Source organism: Priapulus caudatus, unplaced genomic scaffold (assembly GCF_000485595.1).
Source record: "Priapulus caudatus unplaced genomic scaffold, Priapulus_caudatus-5.0.1 Scaffold663, whole genome shotgun sequence".
NCBI classification, from domain to species: domain Eukaryota; kingdom Metazoa; phylum Priapulida; class Priapulimorpha; order Priapulimorphida; family Priapulidae; genus Priapulus; species Priapulus caudatus.
Window position 1 is genome coordinate 112,064 of NW_014577724.1, and position 10,496 is coordinate 122,559.

At 42.9% G+C, this 10,496-nt stretch overlaps 1 protein-coding gene across 1 annotated transcript in view; it reads left to right on the top strand.

The window, feature by feature from the left end:
• The window catches only part of LOC106812573 (serine/threonine-protein phosphatase 4 regulatory subunit 3-like), a 47,207-nt gene that overhangs the window by 22,878 nt on the left and 13,833 nt on the right, over window positions 1-10,496 (top strand). The window contains 4 exon segments of the mRNA XM_014816474.1: window positions 7,044-7,133; window positions 7,135-7,330; window positions 7,333-7,629; window positions 8,584-8,633. Coding sequence (XP_014671960.1) covers window positions 7,044-7,133; window positions 7,135-7,330; window positions 7,333-7,629; window positions 8,584-8,633 — 633 coding nt within the window.

Here is a 10,496-nt window from a genome sequence, read left to right on the forward strand (position 1 = left end):
GTGTGTGTGTATGTGTGACGAAGCCATTGATCGTGCCACTGCACGTATACGTAGATACGGCCTTTCCATCGATGTCTGCACACCGCTTCGCAGAACGCACGCACGCACGTTCGGCTGACATTTGTTGATACATGTTTAAATGTCAACAGTGACGTCATGGATAGAGTGCATGTAATTTGCACCTGCATGGCAGCATGAGTAATTGATAAAGTATAGTTACTCTTGTGCCGTTATATTGACATTTTACTGTTTCGTTTACCTGTTTTGCTCTGACGCCGTACAAAGTTTCCAGAAAGCCTCGTTGAGCTACTACTGCGATACATCAGTATGGGGTCCACACACGCGTTATGAATATATCAAGAGTCAGTGAATAATAATAGATATTGCATATATTATTATTCACTCTTGGATATATGTAGATGTGGTATTTTGAGAGAAATATGCAATGATAGGGCCCAGTCTATTGATCTGAATGAACTCGGGTAAATGTCAGATGTGTCAATCAAATCGATGAGTTGCAACCAAATGCTGCGTTTACACTATCGATTTTTGTCAGCAATCGTACCTGCACTTGAAATCCGTACGATTTGCTGACAAAAATCGATAGTGTAAACGCAGCATTACAGATTGTAGCTATTCTATATGGAATGGTTGGCATTCGTGCACAAGCAATACGTCAATGGGAAATTGGACTATGTAAGCATATTTCAGAGGGCAATGACTCTTGCTGATCAAAGTTAGCAATTACACGTTTGTCGTTTTCCATAAATTATCAGTTTTAACAAAGTATCATTTCTACTTTACTTGTTATACACACGCGTGGTTTGTCGCGTAAATTATCTTGGCTTGTAATTGTTTGCCTGTTAAAGCTCTAGCAGTAATCTAAATCAATGCAAAATTGACACCCTCTAATACACATTTAATTCACAAATAAGGTCATTGTTGCAAATCTGATTGATATGTTTATACGTGTGCACGTGTTACGTACTGGTGTCAAAAACCAATGGGGGGGGGGGTTACACGGCAAATGTTAATTATCTTGGTAAAAGTATCTTTGCCGGTATGGAATGCCGAATTGGTTTCTCTATTGCTAACCTGTATGAGGCTTCCCTCGAATTGAATAATTACCATAAGAGATTACTGCCTGGCCGCAGAAATTCTTAAAGGTCAGACATGCGACCCCTGAAAAGCGAGTGGACTGCAATTTGGCCTTGCTATCGCGTTCTATCTCTCCTGCTCCTCTTCTTACTCTCCCTCTTCCTCCTCCTCCCCCTCCTCCCCCTCATCCTCCTCCTCATCTTCCTCCAGCTTCTCCTCTTCCTCTCTTTCTCTCGCTCTCTCACTACCCCTCCCCCTCTCTCTCACTACCCCTCCCTCCCTCTCTCTCTCTCACTTTGACATTTAGCCTGTGTGTGTGAAACTGGCAGCTGCCGATCAGCAGGAGGATGCCAGCCTGGCATCATTGTACGGCTGCTGGAAGCTCGGCGACGGGCAAGTGCGCGCGCTCCGGCGCCACAGTACGCGCGCTGCTATTAAACGCGTGAAGCGTGATTATATTCGCCGTGACCGCGAACTGAGTGAGACGACGGTGCGGCGCACTCCTCGTCCGTCTGCTGCTCGACGATAGAGAGAGAGAGAGAGCGAGAGAGAGAGAGAGAATGATTTCACATTTCTGCTGAATTCTGAGAACTTTGTTCTGTCGGATTCCCCGGCGTTGCGTTGTATTGCACTATTGCACTATATATTGCTCGGGGAAATGATGTGTGGTGAGATTGGGGTGTGAGTTTCGTGTTAAGAGGTTACATGATGTTTTTAGTTTACGAGGTGACGTCATAGATTGCTATGGCAAAATTAAATGTTGGTTGACTTAACTTTACATAGCAGAGAAATTATTAGGTTTGGCAACGTGTTGCTAAGCACGTTACACTTACATTGCGTTAACTTATGTTACGTTAAGCAGACTGATGTGTATGTAACCTCCATACCACACATCTTGGCTTGCACACAATTGGCTTGCACTTACTGGCCCACACTATATGCTGAGAGGCATTGTTTGAGGGATGGATCTGCGTTTGAACAAAAATGGACTTGATAGTCGATGGTGTTTACATTTTTTTAATTTTCACAGCAAGTTTAGATGCGAACTCACGTTATAGTTATTTATATATGCGTTTTCACACTGTTTTGGAGGCACTTTTAAACAAGGTTTTTTGTTGACGTGCGTGCGCACGTAGATGCGTGCGTGTGCGTGTGCGTGCGTACATGCATGTGTGTGCGCGCGTGCATGTACACGCGTGTGTCTGTGCGTTCCTGTATGTGTGTGTAATTAGTTAAATATGGCGTAGGCTGTACTTCAAGTGTGCCAAAATAATCAATAAACTTCATTTAGAGTGTCCCCACAAAATTGATCAATGGCTTAGACGAATGGCCCAAATACATACATTTTCTATGAAAAATGGGTAAAAAGTTCATTTTTATTTTCATTTGTATTCGATTTGTGTGAGGAGGGATATGAATCTAACAAAACTCAAGTAGTAAACAGCGTGGAAACTCCAGATAAAGGTTTCAACACTGTGTATTGAAACTCCATACAGCCGCTGTGTACCTAACACGAGCGCACACAGACAGATAAATGGATTGCCGAGCTCACAGAAGACTACTCAATCTTAATGTGTGACACATTACAGAAATATATAGTGCTGTTGTTGTAGTAAACTACCTGTTCAAAGATTAATTTTGATTGCGAATTATAATTCGATTAGTTGCAACTTGCCAACGTTAGTTGCAACTATTAGATTTAGTTATAAGAGTATAGGGTGTGTTTAAGTTGCGTATCTTTAATAGCATTAGTAGTTGCTTAAATGGCACACATTATTTTCTAAATATTCACTCACGTATTCTGAACTTGTCTTGTTTAAAAGTCAAGCATGGGTTTCATGTAACAATCAACTGCCATTGAGTTTTGTATCCACACGTAGTTACTCTCTTTCTCTACCAACAGTGTGGTACAAAGGTGTAGTAAACCTATACTAGCATGTCCACTTCGTGTCGTGAGTCATTTAGCAATGGCCGAAATGTGTGCAAGACTAGCACTGACTACTAACCAATCGTATTTAACTTATCTTTATTATGTTCTTTTTAGTAGTTTAACAGGGCAGCCGTGTTTCATAAATTCTGTTCTATTCTCTATTGCTTACTGTATCTGTGTCTTGTTAGTATTTCCATGTATTGACACACAGCATGAGCTGCTACCTAATAAGTAATATCGTTAGTGCAATTAAGTTGATCGTAATGGCTTTTTTGTGTGATTGCTTCATTACCGCTATTGTTAGCCGGGGTACCGCAGAAATTAACTTGTGAACAAGGCAGTCCAACGGACTCCCTGCCCTCATAAAGAGTGAGTCCGCAGCAAAATGAGGGAGTCTGCAGTCTGAAGTTCAAAACTAGAGATATTAACAATAACGCATGTTATTATTTTGAAGATTCGTGGGGTTGCACGTCTGCCAAATTTTCTTTGGGCATTTACTGAAACCTTCCGCGAGGCCGTGCTCTGGAATGAACTAGTTAGTATAGCAGAATTTTTAGGGAGTCACACGGATTCTTGCATATGTCAAATCAGGAAGTATTTGACTCCGGATTTGCGTTAATTTCGCACCCTGGTTTATAGTACAGATGAAGCCTATCACAGTGTTGCATGTGTAGTATAGGGTAGTCACTATTACATGCTGTTACTCTTTATCAAAATCATTGATACGAATTTACCAACTTTGCATGGCTTGATGCCAAATCAAGGGCAACAGGCAGCAGTCTTGCTGCATGTAAGGGTGAGTTTGCTGCCTGCAGTGAAACGTCAGCAGCAAATGCGTGCTGCCGAGAAATTCCTAATAAATCATAGAAAATGCACCAGAGTTTCTGCCTCGACCTTTTCGCTGGCAGCAAGTACTTGTTGCCTGGCGAAAAAAGTTAATTTCTAACCGTGCACGATGATCAGGTAATCCGTATTTTTCCGTGCTGCTAGTGTTTGTATTGATTAGCGGTGCGTGATCTTATTTTTAGACTTGCGTTGCGGTTTTTTCTGAGTGTGGAAAAATATGGTGTCAAATACGTTTTCCCTTTGCCCTTTGCGCGAGTTCTCGGCTAAACGTGTTGGAGTCGTGTTATATTTTATGTTTTCCGCAGATCAGGCAGCAACTTTCACATGCATCGGATTATCGTTATTACGTCTGTGTCATTGGGAACGCACGTTGTTCGCGCACGCAACTGTCGCCAAAGGCCCCTAATATGTTTATTATATTATATTATATTAAATTATTTATATTATTGTTATTTCCAAAGTGGATCACGGCATTAGCCGGTGGCTTCTGGGTTGGCCGTGGTCCAACCTGGATTCAATCCAGAATTTTTTGCGTTTTTATTGCTATTATCACAGAATTATTGTTACTAGCTGGAACCCGCGCTATGCGCGGGCTTAGTGACTGTGATGCATGTGTCACCATTAGTGTTATGTGTAAGGCGTTATATGGAGAGTTTAGTTGTTTTTTTATGGTTGAGATGTCAATACAAATACATGTACAACTAGAGCACTCGGAGAGCGCAGACCTCCGCCAAGGCAGCTCAATTCTCTCACTGTGGAAAATTTTATGAATTAATTAATTAATTAAATAATTAATTGGATCCGGATCACCACGAAAATGTAATCAATTCTAAGTTACCCCATTTCGGACCTATCCTGAAAATTTAATTAATTGGATCCGAATCACCACCAAAATGTAATCAATTCTAAGTTACCCCATTTCTGACCTATCCTGAAAATTTAATTAATTAATTAGTTAATTGGATCCGGATCACCACCAAAATGTAATCAATTCTAAGTTACCCCATTTCTGACCTATCCTGAAAATTTAATTAATTAATTAATTGGATCCGGATCAGAACCAAAATCTCATCAATTCTAAGTGAGCCCGTTTCTGACCTATCCTGAAAATTTCATGACAATCCGTTCTTAACTTTTTGAGTTAGGCTGTACACAAAGAAACAAACACACGCCGATGAAAACATAACCTCCTGCCAATCCCTTGGCGGAGGTAATCATGCTTACACGTAACACATTAAAGGGAGAGATTACTCTAGGTTCTAGGGTTATTTTCAGCTAATTTAGGTTATAATTACGCTACATAAAAAGTTATGAGTTTATACCATTATAATATTATAAAAAATTGTTTTAAACTTAACGACTAAGTTTGATTACACGACCGGTCTGCGCCATCAAAGCGCATGATCTCGATAAATTCGCCCGCAAAAATCACTTTCGACCAAGAGGCTAAGACGAGGGTGTTTCCTTGATTATATTAATTAAAGCAAAAAGGATTGTAATATGCTTTATAATAGAATATCATTCGTTTATATGGATTAAATTTGCCCTAAAATGATATCGTTCGATTAATAGCATTTTAGGTATTAATATATGTGCACATTTTGTGATTGCGCGTCTGGTCTTGTAACCTGCAATAATATTATTGTCAAATGAGCAACTTTTTTCGGCGGTGGCAGCACGTCGGCGGTGTCATGGCGCGTTTCAAATTTTCGTCAGCCTGTTTGATGTCGATCAAATAATTATAAGCAATTAAATATTGTATTGGTCAAATCACTGGGGGTATAGACGATTTGTTATACGTGTAAGCTACAGTTGTATGCGTAAATTCTTAGAGGCTACTGTCCCATTTAACTATTTGTTTGGCAAGTACAGTGAAATAACACACAAACACACACACACAATGTTTTATTGTATGTTGTACTGGTTTGATACGGACACTCACGTTAGAATATAGATAGACTATTTGGCTGGCTTAGGTCGTGCCACTGTATAACACTTGGCTTGCCGTTCGACGTAATATTAGTGGTTCGGCTATTCGTATTCCACTCTGCCAGGGACACGTAATATTAGTGTTGTGATCGGAAGCGCTATGTGACAGCTCGCTCTTCACGACATTCAAGCATTTTGAATTGTGCCGGAGAATCTGAAATAGTGCTGTAGAGCAAGACAGTTGCTTCGACTTTTAAATTATCTGAATAACACTCTTACAAATTCCTGGAATTGCAAAAGTACCTCGATGGCGAGGCGAAGTGTAAGTGCATTTCTTCAAGTCAGATCTGTGGAATTAATCTGTACATTCATCATATCGTAAACTATGCCAAAATAGTAGCTGGATTTATCTTATTAATGCTTATTTCTATTACATTGCGCTTACAAAAAATACTGTGCATGCCAGCCAGACGTTGACAGACGGCGAAATATTTATAGCCAACGTTCAGACGGCCGAATATTAGGCAAAGGCAAGATATAGCTGCCCATTATTTTAGGCATCTTTACCTTTTTTGTTGTTTGTTTTTTTTATGCCTTTTTTACCGTTTTCAATGGAGTAGTTTAGAACCCGTCCCGTTGTATCAATCGATCTCTTCTGCTGAATTTTGGCGCTATTTGGATAAAAAAACTGACGGAGCCTTTCATTAGAATAGCATAGCATTACGCTACGTACTGTACATTAATACATACATACAATACATACATACATTACTACATAATAATACATAATACATCATACATAGATTACATACTAATTACTACATACATACAAGTACATACATACATACATACTACACACATACACTATACATACATACATACAACATTTGGCAAATTATAGTAAGATTATTGTTAATGTTAATATTATTATTATTATTATTATTACAACTGTCTCGCGATAAGTATCCTTTGTTCTCACGTGCAAGTGAAGCCCCAGAACATGATTGTAATTACATCCGTCTCGTAGCGAATGCCAATCATAATAACATTCACCTCATCGTGAACCTCCCCTGTCTTTCTCTCGCGCGCAGGTGCGAGGCATGAACATCATTTATTATAGTAACGTCACCTCGTCGTGAACATCCCGTCGTTCTCTCGTGCGTGCAATAAAGGCACGAACATTATTGTAGTAACGTTCATCTCATCGTGAACCTCCCTTGTCTTTCTCGCGCGCGCGCAGGTGCAGGGCAAGGACCCGAACAGGGACATCACGCAGGACCTGGTGGAGGAGAGCGAGGACGAGCACTTTGAGACAATGCCGGACACGGGTGTCGGCGATCGAGCTGCCGCAGTGCGAGCTCAGCAAGCTGGAGGAGATCAACGAGCTCATACAGTCCGTGCTGCCGTCGCCGATCCGCCGCGAGAAGCTGTCGGTCGCGCTCCTACGAGAGCGAGGGTACATGCGCCAGCTCCGTCGACGTGTGCTTCACATGTGCCGAGGGACCTGTCAGAACACCGACCTAGAGCATGCCACCATCTCTACGAGATCTTCAAGAACATGTTCCTGCTGACAAGAACTCGATCTTGAGATAATGTTCGCGATGATCTCATCTTCGACGTGATCGGCTGCCTCGAGCACGACCCCGGGCTCGCGCAGCCGACGCGTCACCGCGAGTTCCTGCGCCAGAAGGCGCACTTCAAGGAGGTGATCCCGATTAGCAACAACGAACTGCGACAGAAGATCCATCAGACGTATCGCGTGCAGTACATACAGGACGTCGTGCTACCGACGCCGTCCGTGTTCGAGGAGAACATGCTGTCGACGCTCAGCTCGTTCATCTTCTTCATAGGTGGAGATCGTCAGCATGCTGCAGGTGAGTTCGTGTGTGTGTTCCACATGTTCATGTTCTTCAATAGATGGAGATATGTCAGCTTGTGCAGGTGAAGTTGTGACTGTTCTTGTTGTTCTTGTTTTTCCGCAGTTCATGTTTTCATTAAGATGGAGATCGTTCCGGCAATGCTGTGCAGTGTGAGTTGTGTGTGGTTCACGCTTGTTCATGTTCTTCAATAAGTTAGGAGATTCGTCAGCATGCTGTGCAGCTGTGAGTCTCGCACGTGACAACCCAAACGACGACCCTGTGTGGTTCCACGCGTTCAATATTTCTTTCAATAGTGGAGTCACAGGCATGCTGTGCAGGTGGTTCGTGATGTGTTTCACGCGTTTCAATATTTTCATAGATGGCAGATCGTCATCATGCTGTGGCGTGAGTTGTGTGCTGTTGTTCACAGCGGTTCATATTCTCTCATAATGTGGAGATCTCAGCATGCTGCAGTGTGAGGTTGTGTGTGTGTTCACGCGTTCATTATATTCTTCAATAATTGCGAGTCGTCAGCATGACTGCCAGGTTGAGTTCTGTGATAAAATTGTGTGTTCACGGTTTATGTTTTAATAAGGTGGCGATAGTCAGAGGCTGTGCAGGTGGGTTCGTGCCCTGTTTGTTCCGCACGTTCATGTTCTTCAATAAGATGGAGATCGTCCGCATGCTGTGCAGGTGAGTTCGTGTGTGTGTTCCACGCGTTCATGTTCTTCAATAAGATGGAGATCGTCAGCATGCTGTGCAGGTGAGTTCGTGTGTGTGTTCCACGCGTTCATATTCTTCAATAAGATGGCGATCGTCAGCATGCTGTGCAGGTGAGTTCGTGTGTGTGTTCCACGCGTTCATGTTCTTCAATAAGGTGGAGATCGTCAGCATGCTGTGCAGGTGAGTTCGTGTGTGTGTTCCACGCGTTCATATTCTTCAATAATGTGGAGATCGTCAGCATGCTGCAGGTGAGTTCGTGTGTGTGTTCCACGCGTTCATATTCTTCAATAATGTGGAGATCGTCAGCATGCTGTGCAGGTGAGTTTGTGTGTGTGTTCCACGCGTTCATGTTCTTCAATAAGGTGGCGATCGTCAGCATGCTGTGCAGGTGAGTTCGTGTGTGTTCAGCGTTACGTCTCTACGTGCGCTCCATCTCGCGCCGCCGCCGGCTGTTGTGGAATATCCGGAGTGTTGTACGGTTTGCGCATAGATTGCGATTCGTCTTGTTGGGTTTCCTGCGTTAATTGAATATATTTTTATATTTATATATGTTTGTCTATATATATGTAAAAATTATATGTGAATACGCCACCGTTTTTGTGTGTGCATGTGGTCGGGCTTGTAATCAGATTTCAGTACACATTTCTCCATGGCTTCTTCTGTCCAATCTCTATATAACATACATGCTTTTGTGCGATGTTCTCTTATCTCAAAGGAATCTGGGGTGTAGTTTTAATCCATTTTCATAGTCGTATAGCATTTTTGTGCTACATTTATTATAATCACATGTGTGTGGCCTTTGTCTTGTATATGTGTTTATATATTAATTGGTTATGAAATTAGTACTTTAATAATATATGTAGAATGCACTTCAAGTGATGAGAAGGTATATATATATGCATTAAAAGTAATCTATTTATATTTATTCGTGGTTAATGCATTTGCTCTACAACAACTCTCAAACCAAAAGCGTAGCAGAATACAAATGGAGTGCAACCCTGTAGAGTCAACCCCCGCCCCCAACGTGATAGTTAAAGCCCGGCGCACACGTGTGCGCCACCCGGCGACAATGCAACCATCTGTCAGCGACATACCACTGTATGAACTGTACATGACCTGTTCAAACCACACCACGGGCGCTGCTATAATTGTGATCACGTGCTTCAAATCATGCATTTGATTGGTTAATCCAAAAACTGTTGCCTGAATCCATCGCCTGGTCAGCGCACACGTAGCGATTGTTCAGCGACTGGGCAACAAATATCAAACGTGTTTGATATTCCAGCGACGAGTTTCTGGCGTCAAAATCGGTGACGCCGTGCAGCGCACACGTGGGTGGCGATTTCTCGGCAAAAATCGCCACGTGTGCGCTGAGATGCGCAGCTAGCGATGAGAGAAGGAGAGAGAGAGAAGAGAGGGAGAAGAAGGAAGAAGAAGATAGAGAGCGAGAAAGAGAGAGATACAGAGAAGAAAGAGAGAGAGAGGATAGAGAAGAGAGGACAGAGAAGAGAGAAGAGAAGAGAGAGCAGAGAGAGAGCGAGAGACGAGAGAGAGAGAGAGAGAGATCGAGAGAGAGAGAGAGAGAGAGAGAAGAGAGAGAGAGAAGAGAGAGAGAGAAGAGAGAGAGAGAGAGAAGAGGAGGAGAAGAGAGAGAGAGAGAGAAGAGAGAGAGAGAGAGGAGGGAGGGAGAGAGAAGAAGAGGGGGAGAGAGAGAGAGAGAGAGGCGGTGGGCGAGCACGAGACAGAAGGGTGGAGAGAGAGAGAGACCTGAGTGGAGAGGAGAGCGACGAAGAGACGAGAGAGAGGGACAGAGTAGAGCGAAGAGAAAGAGGAAGCGGAACCACGAATCCAGAATTCCACGGGCAGGGGCTGAAGTGCGCAATCAACAGCATCAGCACTTTGACCACTCAATAAGGCGTAGAAATCTTCGAGCCCTCGGCGAAAATGCGCGTAGTGAATACAAGTTACACGACGACCTTGCTTCTCTGGAAAGGCTACAACTGTGAAGCCAATAAGTAATTCAAGAGAGTCTAAAGCCCGGCGCACACGTGGCGATTTTTGCCGAGAAATCGCCACCCACGTGTGCGCTGCACGGCGTCACCGATTTTGAC